At 41.6% G+C, this 18,672-nt stretch overlaps 1 protein-coding gene across 3 annotated transcripts in view; it reads right to left on the reverse strand.

Moving 5' to 3' along the window:
- Positions 1-18,672, reverse strand: part of SPTBN1 (spectrin beta, non-erythrocytic 1) — a 139,556-nt gene that overhangs the window by 70,334 nt on the left and 50,550 nt on the right. For all 3 annotated transcript variants that reach the window (XM_034953145.3, XM_008956253.5, XM_057301307.1), the window contains exon 2: positions 485-636. In XM_034953145.3, the coding sequence (XP_034809036.1) occupies positions 485-636 (152 nt within the window). The remainder of the gene's footprint in view (positions 1-484; positions 637-18,672) is intronic.

Below are 18,672 nucleotides of genomic sequence, written 5' to 3' on the forward strand. Positions count from 1 at the left end.
TCCCTCCACTCCCAAAATAAAAAGCGTGCAGGGAAGAAAACATCAGTGGCCACTGAATTCAATGCCTGCCACCTTAAGATGGCAGCTCAGATTTTCTAGACAACCAGAAAGACACAAATTTAGAAAACATTCCATCATCGCATGTGGGACACAGGTTCATCTAGAAGCCAGCGCCCAAGCCTGGCCCTTCAAATTCCAGCACCATGCCCTGTTCTTGGCAGGAACCCCAGCCAAGTTCTTTCTGACCAAAGGTGGCAACCTTGCAAATTACCAGAACAAAGCGGCTTTATTACAGCTCAAGAACATCATCCACGCTCAGAATGTGACACTAAGGCTCTCCCTGAAGCGCTCAACTCACTTCTCAAGATTCTCCTCAAAACTATCAACCATTAAGTGCAGAATTCAACAGGAGACAAGTCACACTTGATTTTTCAAAAATATTTTCCACCTACAACGCACGGCACTTCCTAAGGTCTCCACTCACCAGCCTCTCTCCAGAGAGGACCTCCAGCAGCTTGATGAGCATCCGTCCATCTCGAAGGTCAGTGTACAGGTCTGTGATCCGGCAGGACACACGGGCAAGGTGGGAATTGACCCACTTGGTGAAGGTCTTCTTCTGCACGGCTTCACGCTCATCTGCAAGCAGAGAAGAACTTGTTTTACCATTGACCACAGAACTGGCAGGAGCAGGCACATGCTAGCAGGGCCACAAGACCCCAGCCAGAGGAAGGTAAGCAAAACTGACCTCCAAGGACACCTCTACTTAGCGCCCCTTAACTGCGGTCATGTCTTTGAGAAAGAACACTGATTACTGATGGTTCAACTTACAATTTTTTGACTTTATGATGGGTTTATTGGGATATGATCTCATAAGTCAAGGAGCATCTGTGTAGGAACTGTCCAGTCCTTAAACATGTGAGCGCCCAGGCACACTGCCAGCAGAACATCCTTTGCTCCCCTTTCTTTTCTCCCATCCCTTCTGAAGAGGCAGCAGGATGCAGATGACAACAGGGTCCTTTGCAGTCCTGCCCTATACCATAATACTTGACTGGTAAAGCTTCCTACGTACATGTTACAGCTATTATTCCTCCAAAAGGTGAGTATATTAAAGGGTGTAGGGTAGGAAATCTCATGAGACAGCAGAAAACTGCTTCCCTCATCTACAAAGGATCGGGCAACACTGGACAAGATAAATTAACTCATGACCTTGGCAATGACCCTCTTCACCTGCTCAGTCACACACACCATGAACAACAAAGAAAATGGCAAACAACATGGTAGAGTGCAAAGACATCGCAGGCATCGGGAAGTCTTTGCAGGCATCGGGAAAGCAGGGTCTGGGCCCAAGGTTTCAACAAAAATGTGATTCAACACAGGATTCAATGTTCTCTTCTATAAAAGGAGAAGAAAAGTATAATCTCCATACTGTGATCCTTCGCTGAAAAGGCAACTGCTGATTTATGGTCTAAAGCGTGATTGTTGTACATTCAAGTCATCCAGGAAACAGTGTTAAAGGTTTTTCAAAGCTCAGTAATCAAATTCTGTCCAATTTAAGGTATAAAACTCTAGACATATTTGCCCAGAACTGGCCTTCACATACCATACAAATAGGCTTTCAAACTTCTTGCCTCTGCAGAATGTTCTAAACATAGGTTGCTGAAGACCTTCAACAGACATCCACAGAACGTACCCTGGACCCAACCACTCTTACTCCCTGACTCTGTTCTCTATGTTACATACACTATATCTAGTTCCACCAGCATGAATTTATGCCAAAAATCTAAGACCTACTCCTAGTGCAAACCCAAATGACAAAAATAATTACACACGAATCTACAAAAAAAAAAAAAAAGCAGATAGTTCAACAATTTGGCATGTATTTCAAAACCACTGGGTGGGGGTAACAACTAAAAAGCCACCCTTGCTAATAAGGCATGTGCCCAGTCGCCTGAGAGTACTGGGTTCTCAGGTTGGCCAGAAGGACAGCAAACAGCCCAACACCCTGGGAAGGTCTGTCTGAAGGCTTTGCTAAATTCACTCCACCACCCACCACAGGGAGGGAATGAGGCAGAGATGACATTGGTTGAGGTTTTACAGCTGCCGACCTGGCAGGAGAATCAGCTGGGGCACCTGCCAAGATCCCCGGCCACCTGCTACAGTCAGCGGCTCCTTGAGGTCCTGCCTTTCCCAAAAAGGACCTACCCATCCAGACAGAAGGAGGGCCCTTCCCCAGGGACAAAGGCCAACCAGAAACACAGGATCAAAAAGGACAGGATTAGAGGAAGCAGAAAAAGACAGTAAGGGGCAGGCTGCAGTGGAGAAGGAGCTGCACCAATAACATCATGACAGGTCCCACAGAAAAGACCACATGCATTATTGATCACGTAATCATTGTGATGGATGGCAACTTTACTACAGTGACTCAGGAGCTGTAATTCTGGGGCTAAGCTTGGCCATTCTGAAAGAGCAGGTCTAGAGCAGAATATGTAAGGTGCATTTCACAGATGGCCTCTTATCAAGGACGCAAGTAACTCATAGTTTATATGTATTTAGGGTTAACAATTTTTTTTGTGAATTATAAAATCCTTTATGCGTTATACTGGAGTCAGAAAATGTCTTTAATGAAGCAAGGGAGCAAGATCAAAATAATTACACACCTGCTTGGATTAAAATATTTCTAAATAAGTAAGCACAAAATGTGTTCCTCAGCCAATTGTCACTCTTTTGGGTGAATCTCTCACTAAAGGAGCACCCAGACTTCTTTCAGGTTTTGAATTAACAGGTTCTTTTACAAGGAAACTCTGAGGATTTGCCAGAAACAACAGTCAATATACTTCCTTAGTGCCCTGTCCTAAAGAGTTACAGCCCAATCCCAACCCTCCTCCCTACAGAGAGGCAAACGGAGAGGGCATGGGTGGGTGCAGAGAACAGAGCTGAAACAGACTGAGATCTGTGCCGGGAGGGCTCCCCAGGGCTATCATGGGTCTTAGAAACTCAAAGTAGGTGGGAGGAAAGAAGAGGAGGAAGAGATGTCAAAAATAAAAAAACAAGCTCTTGTGTTCCTGCCCTCTGTTCCTGTTCCCCTCCCTTCTAACTCTCCTCACAGTCAGGAGCAGGCCCCACGAAGTGCAAGAGTGCTGGAAAAATCACGCAGGGTCTAAGTTCCTCAGGTTCACACCCCCACGTTGGAAAAGACACAGAAGATTCCATCCAGGGACCAGACCAGAATCAACACCCTCATAACACACGAGGGGCAGGAAACGGACTCAACAGAGACACACAAAGCCCCAGTCAACTAGCGTGTCCTCTTACAATGGAGCACTTGGGGAACAGCAAATGCTTATGAAGGAAAGCCTGAAGGCATGGAACATCGCTGGATGTTTTTGCTTTGCACAGACATATAGTTAAGTTAGGTGTAGACTTGGGTTCAAAGTAAGAAAGAAAGGAATTACAGGGATGGAAGCTAAGAAGAAATCAAAAGGGGAGGAAGCAATCATCCCATGAACATATCCCCACTATTTAAATCAATAATACTGTGTTAGCTGACTAATCTGAAATTGAGAGTATTAGTGAGCTCCAATATTACAAAGTGCATACCTTACCTAGAACTCTGTGTCTAAGATAAAGTCTCTTACCCTCAGTGAACTAGAAATCTAGCTGGGGATACAAAATAAAAAGTTAAAAAATAACAAAATGACATTACAAAGAAGTACAAGATCAGTTGCTAAGAGAATAATTTTGACAATCTATTTTTGCATGTTTTGAACAAAGCTCACCACAATTTGGGTGGTTTCAGACCCCAACTGAACTCCCCTGCCTTGGGCCTCTCTCCGCATTCTAATCCACCTTAAACATCACTACCATAGCCATGTTCCTCAAACAGTGGTTTTTCACAGTTGCAGCACTGCACCAAAACCTTCAACGGACCCCAGCTATCCAGAAGACAGTCCAAATCTCTGAACCTGGCATTTAAAGGTCCCAAACGGGCTCTCCTAAGGCATCAGCTTCATCTGGGAACTTCCCTGACATGCCGTCTTTTGTTCCAACCTAACAGGTCTTACTCTCATGCTCTGAACTCTCACCTTGCACACTGCTTTTTCCCATCTTTGCTTCTATCATTCTTCTAACCTGGAAGGCAGTTTTCTCTTACCCTTCCTTTAAGATCCAGCCAAGATTAGTTCTACCAAGAGGCCCTCTCCTATCAGATGTCAGCAATCATCATTTGATGGGATGTGGTCTCTCATCTTTTATTATACATCTTGTGTCCTATCTCTTCAATTAACTTGCAGTTGGCTCAGAGGCAAAGGCTCAATCCTATTCATGTTTAGAGCTTTAGCATATACATGACATAAAGGAGGTGCACAATAAACATTTGTTCAATGAGTCAGCAAACCTCCAGTGTCCAACAACTAGGTTCTCGATAAATCTTATTGTTGGTGGTGGTCTCACTGAAATTGTTGAGGAGGGAAATTTCAAATCACAAAGACAGGCCCTAGGCAGTTAAATGTTGTCATTGTATAGCACTAAAAATATATGACAGGTGAATTGCTTCTTGCAATTTTTCCTCAATGTCTGAAATACGGATAAAAATGCAATTTTGTGGTGCTGTCATTCAGACTAAAATGGGTCCAGAGCCAAACTAAAATGTTTGACAAATTCTGTTTTTTGTTTGCTTGTTTCATCTTTGGGCAATTGCCACCACATACCTGTACGGTAAAGTGAAGTTGCAAAATACACAACGGTGTGATTAGGACATTATTGTAACATATTACAACATTATTTAAACATGACCCAATCAGGTCAATTGTCACAAGACTTAATTTACTGCAACTTTAACAATTTATATATTAAAGTTCAATTCTTGAACTGTTTTAAAATAAAGAATAAAAAAGGATCTTAACTCAAAACAAAAGAATAGTGGTAGGGTGGAGTCCCCCTATATGCCTTAGCTTGAAAAAATAAATAAATCATTTCCCATGAGTAACATGAAAAATACACAGAGCAGGAAGCCGGAAACAGGCAGCTGGCTGTGTTGATAACAGAGAATCCAATTGTTATCTTGAGGCAGCAAGAGGAAGGAAACTAATCTTTTGACTGAAGTCCTCCCTGTGACGGACTAGTCTGAAGGCCTTACATTCATGTTTGCTGATTTGTATAAAAATAGAATTTGAGTTACAATAGTTTCCTTAACTGTTTAACTTGCTTCATGGACAAAACACATGTAAATATTTGCTCTAAATGCATGTGAAGCAAATACGCAATTGTCTGCTAGTAACTGTCTGACGGGCCGACTACAAAACCCACCATGAGCTCTCTATGACCTGGCACCTACAGGTTGCATCTGCTGGGCAGTTCCTCCTGCAGCTTCCAGAGGGCCTTTCTTCTGAGCGGCACAACCCCAGTTTGCCAATGTGGAGACCAAGGCACTGCAGGCACAACTTCTGAGAGGAGACCCACAATAACTGAGAAACGAGGCTCTGTCACCAGGGTCCTGCCTCTGTCACAGTCGTACGTCAAGGTGAGCCACATAAAGTCACAATCCATAAGAAGCCAAGACTCTGGAGGGAGCTGAGGTTATGATGGGGGCTTTCTCTGAAAATAAGAGGCAAAGCAACACAACTACCTCTTCTAAGATGAGAGCTAAGGTGGGAACCAGTGTGAATTAATCAATAATAAGTTAATTGTACATTTAAAGATAACTAAGAGTATAATTGGATTGTTTGTAACACAAAAGATAAATGCTTGAGGGGATGGATATCCCATTCTCCATGATGTGATTATTAAGCATTGCATACCTATATTAAAACATCACATACCCCATAAATATATACATCTACTATGTATCCACAAAAGTTAAAAATATTTTTTAAAAAACAAAACAAAAAAACCCAATAGTGTAAGGTGCCAAAACCAGGTGGAAAAAGCAAATGTAAAAAAACAGAATTAGGACCTTGTGATAAAATTCTCAGTAAATGTTCACTGTGTTTGACTAAAAATGGGTAGCATGCTTCCAAACTGCTTTCACATACAGGAAGTTGTATCCTGAGCCCATTAACCTGCTACTCTCCATCTCTAGAGGATGGGAACTGCAGTCAGGGTGACTGATCAGTTAGGGCAAAGGCTGAAGTAAGCCCAGGTGTGCACTAGTGATGCTGCATTAGGATCTTCACTCACTTTCCCTCCTTCATTACAGCCTGTGATTTCTAACTAACTGAGGTGGCTGAGGCACAGACTGGTTTTGGGATCCCCCCGAGGGCATGCTGCTAGCAAATAAACACCCAGAATTAGAGCCCACATTTATCTGAACCCTACAGAATCCCAAAGCACCTGAGGCACTCCATCCCACACAGGGAGTGTGGGATGGTATCTATTTAGTTCCAACCACCATCCCACACTGCCTGAGGAAAACAAGACATCACCTCCCCAAAACAAGAAGAAAAAACTCATAACCATCCATGTCTGGTCAGTTCCTTCAGACTGAGTTAAAAGATTAATATAAAATAGGAGTCAGCAAACTCCAGCCAGTAGCCTCTTTTTATGTAGCCTGGGAGATACACAGGTTTTACATTTTAAGAGAGTGGTTAAAAGGAGGAGGAAGAGGAAGGGGAGGATGCTGATGATACCCCATAGAGACTCCATGTGGCCCACAAAGCCTAACAGTTATTATCTGGTCCTTTATAGAAAAAGTTTGGCATGTCCTGGTTTAAAACATTTCAATATAATAATACTGTTGATCCCACATCCCATTTGTTAGACTCCACTTCAAATTAAAATCAGCTTAGCAAATAGGTACTAAGTGCTTGCTATGAACAAGGCACCACACTGGGTACTATTTTAAATTTTGCTATTGAATATGTTGCCAGGTTAATGCTCAGTAGCCACATGCATTTTCTGGTAAGTGATATCCACATGTCAGGTCAGTCAAAGGGTGAACTTGGGGCCCCTTCCACTCCCCAGCGGAGTGGGTATTTATCTGGTTACCTTCACTTACGGGATGGAGTATGCCACCCCATTTGGCAGGAGGGACAAACTATGGTAATCACCACAGGCTAGACCTCAAGGCTGCACCCACACCTTCAAAGGATGAGAAGGGTGGAACAGCTTGAGGCCTGATCTTCCAACTTCCCAGCCCTCCCCACAAGCTGAAGGCTCTTCAGCTCTTATTTTGATGGACACTTCATACACCATCACCTCTTCTCCTCCAGTCCTCCATGGAAGGGGACTTCAATCCAAGGTGGGCTGAGGGTAACTTGCAATGCCCTTAAAAGTTAGGAAAAACTTAGAACTAAATAGATACCATACACTTAATTACTAAACTTAACACAGAACGGCAGAACTTAACACAGAATGGCAGAACGTTAACACGAATACAGACTAAGTAGAAAAGAATGTTTTAAAGAGCACCAACCGTAACAGGCACACTCAAGACTTCATGAAAGTAGTATAATTGCAACATATGGAGGAGGGAGATGTCTGTGTGATATTCTTCCTAAGGAACATTAAAGAAGCAGTAAATATTACATTCTATACTAGTCTACCATGTGGCACACAAATTCACCAGTAAAGATAAAATCCTCTACTTCATTTTCAAGGGCTAAAGGTAGGCTTTTGTTGTAAGAGCCTTGGATAAAGCAGAGGTATTGAGAGGGAATTCAAATTTGTGATGTTTCTTATTTCATGCACTATACACAAAAAGTAGCCTTAATCTTCTATGGGGCATGTAAGCTAGTCAGAGGTAGTTTATTAAAAAATCAAATAACATGCTCCCCGGCCCTTGCTTATTATGGTTTTCAATCTACTCCAGGTTTCCGGAATCCTTAAGGCCAAAATAATTAAGGGCAAAGAGGGAAAAATAGAACTCTTTCAAACACACCAGTCACATTATTTTCAGACATTCAAGATAGAAGAGGATTCTGCTCTACCTCAATGTTTTTGCACAGATGCCCACAGAAGCTGACGTCGCCAACAAGATAACAGTACCAATTCCAGCCGTTCGTGACAGTTTCCAACAGCTCTCCTATTTAATGAGGATGTCAAAGTTAACAGTAATTCATTGAATCCAAAAAGCTAAGGTCTGAGGGATATTTTTTCTTTTAAACCAGAAAGACACAAAGACCAGAAAGAGGGGGAGTCAAAGACTTAAAGCCACCACACAGAGCTGTCTACTGTGCATGCACAGTATAGCACTGACTAAAATAATCAATCCCTGAATGAATTATGGAAGCTCCCATCTAAGATAAGCTAAGATACAGATGTCCTCCAAATCAGGCTATACAGAATGTATAAATTTATCTGCAAAGGATTAGCATTTTGGAATAAAGAAACCCACAGCAATGCCAAGTTATCACTTGAAACTATAGAATTATGACAAGATTCCACTTAATGAGAAGAGGAATTATATTTAAAAATAAATGAACATAAATACAAAAGGATTTAAAAATTGGCTTCTGTTCTGAAGAACATTACACATGAGTCACCTAAACCCTTTTTGGCCAGTGACCATAACCCATTGTAGAAAAGTTCAGGGTTGAAACGACAGATTGATAAATTAAATATGACTGTCTCAATTCCAGTGCCAAACTCCACAATCACAGTTGTCTACGCAAGTAAGCCACGGACTACCAATGTGTGTTTGGGGAGGAGTGGGGTAAAGTCGTCTCCAAACCACACTTGGATTTCAGAAGTAACGAACAACTGTGACAAGATCAAAAAACAAAATGTATAATTTTATACTGACAAGCCCCTCCCTGATTTAGAAAATTCTGAAACTAAAGAATTTTAAAGTTTAGCACTATTTTCTAAGTGATATCATATCCCAATGTGTAACTCAAAATTTCACTTCTCACAGAGTATTGTTCATTCAGGAAGTAATTTATTGAATGATAGGCTGACCCAATCCACGGTTATATTTTCAACTCAGCCAACTATTCCACTGCCTGAAAAATTATTCCAGGCAGAACACTAGTACCCAACATTCAGCCATAAAGGTCGCCTGTCATTTTTTCATTTGGATTAGTCCACAGCAAGCATTTATTGAGTAACTAATATAAGGACACCGGGAAGGACATCTAAAAGCATTAAGAGTTCTCTCTTTAAAAATGTAAGGAGTAATTTCTGACTCCATGAGAGTTCACAGCATTAGACAATTGATACTCAGCTACCATTCAATTATTTTAAAGATATCTTAACATGTAAAAGAGAAAGTTATTACACATAGGGTCAAACACTGAAAAACACTTCTGCTAATTTCCTTTGTGGCTTTCCTCAACCTCACACATAAAATGGTTATACAAGATTTCTTTCAAAGCCAAATACTACAGAGTTTTGGTGGACAAATCCTGTAAGTACCCAATGTACATTGCCTTGTTTTAATAAAGGAGGACAGAAAAACTGGAGGAAAAAATGACCTCAGATTCAACCCCAAGATGACTAGCCAACAGGCAGGGTAGCACCATAAGATCCCTCACACTGATCAGAAGAGGGCAGGGCAGTTGACAGTTCATAGAACACAAGAGTATTCTGTGTTGTTACTTTAAATCAAAACCTATTTTGCATTATAGGAACACTAACCAAAGCTTTAAACACACTTTTATACAAGACAATGTATGGTCTTGGTCATATTGAATCTTCTAAGCTTAAAACTGGTCATCTGTCTAAATTTAATTTTCTTCAAATGAAAAAGGAAAGTTTTGAACAAGAGGGCATAAATGGGGAGATCTGTTTTTCTGTTGTTCTATTAATTTTGGAAATGTAAACCTCTTGCAGTGTTGCTAAACTTAAATGCAAATCTCTTCCCATAAAACAGAATACAGATCTTTATAACATCCATGAATGCATCCACTTGCAAGCCTCCCACCCCACCTCTCCCTTGTCCCTACACGCAAGGCTTTATCTCCCACTCCAAAAAGTCAGGTGCTTCCAACAGGTGTGGGGACCTGGCTGTTTGTAGTTTTGTCAGTTTGGGTGTAAGGAGGGAGACAGTAAGCCAATATTGTCTTAGGAGTAGTCTTATTGTTCAGCTACCTTGACATAGCCTAGGAAGCTTCTTGCTCTAGCTGATTTGTTCTTCAGGGGCATTTTATTGTTTAATAATGACCTTGGCTGCTTCTCAACAGCCTCCGTAAAGATAATAATCTTGGATCTGGGTGGGAAGGGCTGGAAACTTACAGATGTTCTGCTGGGGTGGCAGATAGCAGAGGATCCACTTTCAGGACTAGGTGGAAGTAGGGGAAAATAAACTATAACCCTATTCTATACAACATTTGAAAGACAAATCCTTTCACCTACTGAAGGTGTGGAGAAACTAGGACACTCACATGTGGTTGGTGAGAAGGTAAGTAGTGATATCAACATTTATAGTATGTATTTCCTCCATCTACTAATCACATCTGTAGATATTTGTTTTCTAGAAATACTTGTGCAAGAAAACGAAGATGTACAGAATGTGCACTACAGATTTAAAAAATAATTGTCAAAAAGAACAGCAACAGCAAAACAGAAAAGACTAGAAACTAAATATACATTAATAGGTTGAATAATTAAAATACGGGACATCCTTATAAAAGAATAATATGTATGCATTAAAAAGAGTAAGGAAAACCTACAGCATACAGGCTTCGGAAAGTGGCCATATAATATTACTGAATGCAAGAGTCCCTTATAGAACAGTGTATAATATTCAGTATGATCCTATGAATGTATATGTTTAAATGTAAGTAACTGCATAAAAAGATATCAAAGGATATCTTCCAAACTATTAACCGTCTTCTCTCAAGGGAGTAGAAGCAGACAGGAGGCATTTCCACTTCTGTATTTCTATGAATACACTGCTGGTTTTCTGTTTTTGTTTTTTTAGGAGCACATATTAATTTTGAAAAATTTAAAGAGCGTTCCCATTTAAGGGGAAAATATGAAATGATTTTTTATTTGATAAGAGAATTGAGGTTCACCCGATGGGTCTGGGACTGATGAGTAGGAATAAAAAGAGCACTCACTGGAGGAAAACATACTCTTCTGGGGCATCACAAAAGGTCCTATGTGTACTGCTGCCTTCAATGAATATGCTAAAATAAAATGCCACCCTGAATTTTCATGTCTTTCTTCTGGGGCATACTAAATTGGTAGTTAACTTTATATAACATTTGTAAGCATAATACGGCAAACAAACATTAATACTTCCTCGTAATAGATGGAGACACTAAGGATATCAATTTTTAAAAAGTGACATTCACTGAAGAAACACTGGGGTCTACAGGATGCCAGGGGAGTAGTTTTCAAACCATGTTCCTAGCAAGGGATGCAGAAAGAGCAAAGCCCAGGGTCAGCCTCCAGGTATCTTCTCACCTACACTTTGGTCAGAAAAGCTCCCATTTCATACCCTTGATTTACTGGGGTTCCACCTCAGGTTTCATCTACAGGAAATGCAAATCCATTCTTAAAAAGGTTTTAAATTGCTCTACTAAGCAGTAGGAAATAAGGATAGATGCAGAAGCAGAAAGAGTTTACAGTTTACTGACACCAGCCTCATTAACAGGTAATTATACCGCATGGGAACAGATGGCAACAGAGAGGATCAAGCAAAGCACTGTGGGACCAACTGACCAGAGGTGAGTCAAGGGGTCAAAGCTTCAGAGCTGACAACTGAGTCCAGGGGACATCACCAAGCAGCGGCAGGAATAAGATCAGAGGCAAATGGGGGTTCATCCACCAGTGCCTCAGCTACGCAAGTGGGAAGGGCTCCAGCATGGTCCTAGATGACGGAGGAATTAAATTATCTTCTTCCATGTCCACCCCTATAGTCAGGGTTTACTGAATGTTTACTAGGGCCAGGTACTCTTCTAAGCACTTCATTAAAACTCAATTCTCACAACTACTCTGTGAAGTACGTACTCTTACCACCAAACATATTTTGTATAAGAGCAAATTCAAGCCTAGAAAAATTCAGTTATTTGCCCACAGTCACGAAGCAAGCACAGTCCCAGCAGTTTGACTTGATAGCCCCCACCACTCTACAGAGAGTTCTACATTAGCAAGGACCTTTGGCTCCAACTGATATGAAATGGGGTTCAAGCCTTAATGCTCAGTAAGATTCCCCCCAACCTAAATGGAACACACTGAATTAAATCTCTTAAGGTATCCTGCCACCTTAATTCCTGACAATTCCGAAATGGGAGTTTTACGTAATTCAGTGCAGAAGCCCTCATCAGAAAGAATCCTCCATATTTCTTTTTTTTTTTTTGAGACGGAGTCTTGCTCTGTCACCCAGGCTGGAGTGCAGTGGCATGATCTCGGCTCACTGCAAGCTCCGCCTCCTGGATTCACGCCATTCTCCTGCCTCAACCTCCAGAGTAGCTGGGACTACAGGCGCCCGCCACTATGCCTGGCTAATCCTCCATATTTCTAAATGGAGGGTGCTTCTCTCCCCTGCCTGACACCTGGGAGGAGTGTAATTCATCTTGCACCTTCAAGGAGTCCCTCCTCTCAGGCACCACCAGACCAGAACCAAGATCAACACCTTCCTTTTTAAGTGTCACCTTTAACATCCCTTATGCTCTAGCATCACAACCCCCCAATAAAATGCTTTCTTAGACCCTGGAAGCTGAGTCAAGAAAACTAGTTTTGTAATGTTTTGCATTAATGTATTTGAGCAAAGTGATGAAATAATTTATCACTGCATGTTTTTAAAAAGCATCAGTGTCAGCTGAAGGCTTTGAGCAAGTTCAAGTTACACATAACCAGACTTCCAGATGTATTTTTTTCTCTACCTTGGTTTCCAGAGCTAGCCTATTCTCGGCCCTGATAATTTACAGGTACCCCATGCACCAAACCACAGAGCAGCATGTCTGCAGCTACAGAAGAATGAAGTGCCTGTTGTCTGGCAAAGTTCTTCAGTAGGATTTGGAGGCAAGTAGAGCCATTAATTAATAAAAAGCATAGCTTGTGGTAATTAGCAGCAGCAACAAAAATGTTTAGCGGAGCTTCCTCTTTTTATCTTGAGGCAGTTCCTACAGACAGATGCTTAGGATTAATGAAGTTTAATGAGACCTGCAGCAGCTGGCTAATTAGTCAGTGAGGAGGAAGCAGTAATGACAAGAGAAAAAGGCTTTTATTCTTGTTTATTAGCTCAGGTTTGGGACAGTTTTCTTAAACTGTGGGCTGTACCTTCAACCTCAAAGTGGTCCCAGAGCAAATAAAAGTTTCAAAAAAAAAAAAAAAAAAAAAAAAGGGCAAAGAAACCAAAGCATGAAGGCTAAATGCTGAGCTTCCCAAGGGTCGGCTTGCCTGCCTAGGAGGAGTGAGCAAAGCAGCCCAGAGGCAGTGGAAGTTCAACGTCAGCCATGATTCCCTGGAAAGCAGCAGCAAATGCTGTCAGCATCAAAAGGATACCCATGTCCTGGGTAAGTGGGACAGTCAACATCTTGTGTCTCACGGACGGACACCCCTATGGAGAATCCTCAATTTAGAGCATCCCCTCCTCCTCAATTCTAAGCAAATGAAAAGGGTTTTTACTAATGAGAAGTACTTGATGATTATGCACAACCCCTTTGTTGTCCATTCTACACTTGTATTATCATTAAATTTGTTATGTATTAGCTTTCAATTTAGCCATTCCACAATGCATGTGTATTTCAAAACATGTTGTATGAGATTATATATAAAAATATATAAAGTGTGTGTGTATATATTTATATATTTTTTCTTTTTTTTTAAGACTAAGTCTTGCTCTTTTGCCCAGGCTGGAGTGCAGTGACGTGATCGTGGCTCACTGCAACCTCCACCACCCGGACTGAAGCGACTCTCGTGCCTCAGCCACCCAAGTAGCTGGGATTACATGTGTGTGCCACCATGCACGGCTAGTTTTTGTATTTTTAGTAGAGACAGGGTTTCAACATGTTGCCCAGGCTGGTTTCAAACTCCTGACCTCAAGTGATCAGTCCGCCTCAGCCTCCCAAAATGCTGGGATTACAGGGATGAGTTAGTGCACCCGGCCTATAATTTTTATTTATAATTTTTATTAAAAAATAAAGTTTTTACAAATTTTTGGTTATGTGTGTCTCTCATATTGGCTCCCCCAGGCCTGTACTTTTGGAAGTATACAGTAGAAACCCTAACCCTTTCAGAATTAACTAGTTACCAGCAGTAAGTTTCCCATTCTATCAATAAACAATGCAAGAGAGAAGATTTTGGAGATTTTTTTTTTTTTGGTTAAAGTGTGAGAATATGAATACACTTGGATTATAATCCATCCTCCAACACACACACAAATAAGCAGCTAATGGCAATGCTAGTGGTCTTCCCAATTCACAAGACCTGTGCTTCAAATTGTTTTCCTGATAATGTGGAGAAATCTGCTCTTTATGTATTCTCAAGAAACAGGATGTGAAAAGCTGGTATGGGTATACAAGATAAAAATGCCTACCCAGAGTGGGCAGAAGCCTCTAAATATTACTGGTTTGCTAAAAGTTTCAGATGCTTTTTAGTTCTACATATGTTAGTTCTACCTTTAACCTCTCTACCACTCAACGAACCATCAAGAAACAAAATCTACTCCCTATGTAACAGTAAAGTCACCCCAGGCTAACCTTCAAAAGGGGTTTTACTTTAAAGAAACAGCTTCACAGCCACTGCTGTCATAGAGAATATTCTCAGGTTCCGTGTGACTGGAAGCTTGAATTTTTTCAGTGCTGGCTTCCTTCTCCAGTGGGGCCAGAGGCTGTCAGAGCCAGCCTGGAAATCTCTCTCATATATGGCTTTAACGTAAATGAAAATATTCCCCTGTTAATTATTTACATAAAGAAGGTCATACAGGTCTGTCCTAGCAACACCAGAGAGCCGTTCTCACCAGCAGCTTTTACCCTCAGAAAGGAGAAAAGAAACACCCATTCAAGTTCAGCACAGAGGTTTGGGTTTATAACCTGTTTCCAAAGTCAATACAGTTAACTGCTGTGGGCTATTTGCTTTCAGAGTTTTAGGATCTCTCTCTCTCACTATACTTTCTGGCAAAGCCTGACAAACAATAGAGTCATTTTAGTCTTAATGCATTGGCTAAAACTGGTTCCTACATTCTCATCAATTCTCCTAAGACTTACATTTTACCTAAATCCAAAGGTCAAAAGGAGTTCCCGGGACTTACAAAGGTACTTTTCAGAACTCCATGCAGCAATATATCTTCCCAGTTCAAAAGCAGGGCCAAACAGCAATGCTGGGCTCCCTTAATATGCCAGTGTGCTTCAGCTCAATGAGGATCTGGTCTGTCCACAGTTCAGGTATTAAGAGAGCTATATAGTACGTGCGCTAATGCTACCAATACAGAGACGAACTGCCCCTCACTGGGGGCCACGGTCCCTATGGGTGAGTGTGAAAGATGGGGAGTTTAGGTGTTTTCAGAAACTTCTGGTTTGTGGTACTGTATGATTTCCCCAAATAATGGTCACACATGAGCAGAGAATCAGTCCCAAAAAATGGTGGTTGATAACCTGGCACTGTATTCGATCTCTGGGTGACATTCTCATACCTGAGGGATGCCTCAGGTCAAACGGAAGCTGTTATACTTCATTCTATGTGCCGTCAAAGCTCTTTCTATGAGCTAAGAACACTGCAACTGAAAGTAAAGGTAAAAGAGGTCATGAGCTAGAGAAACTCCTAGGAAGCTTTATTCTGAAAAGAACAAAATGGGAATATATAATATATATTAGGTTGGTGCAGAAGTAATTGTAGTTTTGTCATTACTTTTAATTGCAAAAGCCACAATTACTTTTGCACCAGCCTAATACATTCATACCAGAAGGCTTCTCTATAGCACCCTCAAAAGAAAATTTCTTGGGAAAAATGGTGACATGGCACCTTTCAGTCTAGCAGTGTTAGGCATTCCTAAGAAAGATACTCAGATTTTTCCTGGACAGAGAGGGCATAGAAGAGAACAAACCCAGCATTCACCAACCCAACAATCCTATTAGGAATCTTATGATTCTGGACTCTTGAAGTGGCAGAAGTAGCATCATACACACACACATCAGAATTATCATCACACACACACACACACACACACACACACACACACACCATCAGAAGACACTTGCCTAGGCCAAATTAAATCATTTCTGGAAGTAGGCAGGGTATAAATAATAAATATAAATAACTTGCCTCACTGATGCCAAATATAGATCATAATGAATGAGAACAAAATCAAGTTTGTGGTTTTAGGATACAAGTAAGGCTGAACACGTAAGGATGAACTCTTAGAAACAGTTTTTATATCTGCTATGGGGAAACTCAAAAGGTGGCCTGAAAACACAATGCAAATCGCAGCTGGAAGTCTTCACTTATACTTGGCAGCAGCAGCAGCAGCAGCTAACTGGAAACAGGGATTATCCATTTTATTCACACAGGGACATCACAGAACAAAAGGCTAACACTTAGCCCAAAAACACCAACAAACACTCAACCAGTCGAAAATATTTAAAGTCAAGAAAAATCAGCAATCTCCAATAATCTGAACTTAAGATGTGGTTTCCTGGCCTAACTCCATGTTTCTAGGTAATGCCATCACCTTTGAACATTGCTCCAAGGTTATTCTCTGTGTAGCAAATGCTCAACGATGCAGCAGTGAACACTGTACTTTTAAATCCAAGATTCTACTTCAGTGCCAGTACAGTTTATTCCAGGTTTTCACGGGTACATTACAAATAATTTCATGTACTGGGAAAATACAGATCAAGAGAGTCTGTACTGTCAGCTGAGTCCTTTATAGTCTGGAATCTCCAAAGTACCATCAAAGAAAAGGGAATAAAGTCCTCCAAGATAAGGCAAGCCTTGAATTTTACATGGCATTCACCATGCTGCTCCTTGTTACCATCACCAATGAAGAGTGAGAGTCTCAGCAAATCCTTTAAGATTGAAAAAAGGATCAGGAATTTCTACCTCTCAACAACTGCTTTCACTAAATCAAGGTTGCCCAGGGCCGTAACAAAATCCTAATGTGGGATCTACAAAAGCACCAGGTGAAAAATGCTCAACAGGCAGCACAGCAAGATGGTTAAAAATTGAGTCCCAAAGCGCATTGCCTGGGTTGGAATCCTGGCTCCATTTACTAGTTAAGTGTCCTTGGGCACAGCTTCCTTTGTGCCTCAGTTTCCTCATCTTCAAAATGGAAATAACACATCACACAAGGACGCTATGAGGAGCATATGAATCAATACTGCAAAGTACTTAGGACAACGCCTGCACAAGGGGAGTATCAAGAAGTTTTGGCTGCTATTACCATTATCACTACCACCACCAATACAGGGCTAGACTTTAGGTAGGGACCTACTTTCCTTCTCTCTTTGCATGAGAATCCATATACCTTTTCTTTTGCTTTCCCTCTCCTTGGTAGCTTGTTAGGTTTCCCACAGGACTGATTTTGTGAGCTCAAAGCATGAGAAGCCAAAAATGCTTAATGTTTTGGCAGTGGGCATCTACCCAGAAGAGCCTTGGGGGAGCACATTCGGTAAAATGAAAGTGACCAGAGTAAACGGCCATGCATTTATTTGCAGGGGCCTTCAAATCTGTATCAGACAATCTACAACCCTAACAGGTTAGAGAACTGAAATGCAAGTCACTTGTCCAAGGTCATTTAACCAACATCAGCTGCTAAGCAGCACCTGATTCCCTGGACCTGCGCCAAGATTAGCTGGCTGTTGGCTAACAAAAAGGAGGCAAAACCCCCAACTAATAATAAGCATTAACAAATGAAATGGAAGGGAAAAAAAAAACTTGCATGATGTCCCAAGTAGACTTCTAGCCATTCCCCAACATCCTCCATGGTTTCATGACTCCCTCTGTACACCCCTACCCCCAAGCACCCATCATCTCATAATCTAATCCAGGTCATACTTAAAAACTTGCAATCAATGTCAATTCCTCCAAAATGCTTCCCCCACATCCCAGGACCAAGGAATGATATTTGCATGTTTGGGATCACTTACCTAGTATTCCCTTTCAGAATGTAATTTGAGACAGTGGCTGTCCCTTACACACCTGTGTTTCCAGTGTGCTCAGCACTGTAAGCTGCTCACCTTGACACCCACTTGCTGGCTGAATATTGATTGAACAGGTGGATGGATTTGATGGCTCCCTCAGTGATCTTCGAGCTAAAAATGGGTTCTAAAAAGTCATCCTGCCTTCTTCCACAGCACTTATTCTTGGCTAATTAAGAGGTACACGCTACTCCATTCTCACAGCCAGGCAGCTGTGGTGCATCAACTAGAGCGTATAAGCAACGGCCTTCCAGGATTTGTCAGTTGAGTTTTGAGTACAAGTTCTAGAAAGTACTACTTCTTCAAAGTATAGAGTAAAAAAAAAATTGAAGTAACAGAGCCAAGAGCTGTTTTCCTGGACCTACACATACCTGACATCAACGTTCCAGCTTTAAGTTATTAATTAGGCCGAAGCAATAGCAGAAAGAAGAGCTGAAGGCCGGGCACGGTGGCTCACACCTGTAATCCCAACACTGGGAGGCCGAGGTGGGTGGATCACCTGAGGTTAGGAGTTTAAGACTAGCCTGGCCAACATGGTAAAACCCTGTCTCTACTAAAATACAAACATTAGCCGGGAGTGGTGGCAGGCACCCGTAATCCCAGCTACTGGGGAGGCTGAGGCAGGAGAAACGCTTGAACCCAGGAGGCAGAGGTT

Source organism: Pan paniscus, chromosome 12 (genome assembly GCF_029289425.2).
Source record: "Pan paniscus chromosome 12, NHGRI_mPanPan1-v2.0_pri, whole genome shotgun sequence".
In the NCBI taxonomy this organism is placed as follows: Eukaryota; Metazoa; Chordata; class Mammalia; order Primates; family Hominidae; genus Pan; species Pan paniscus.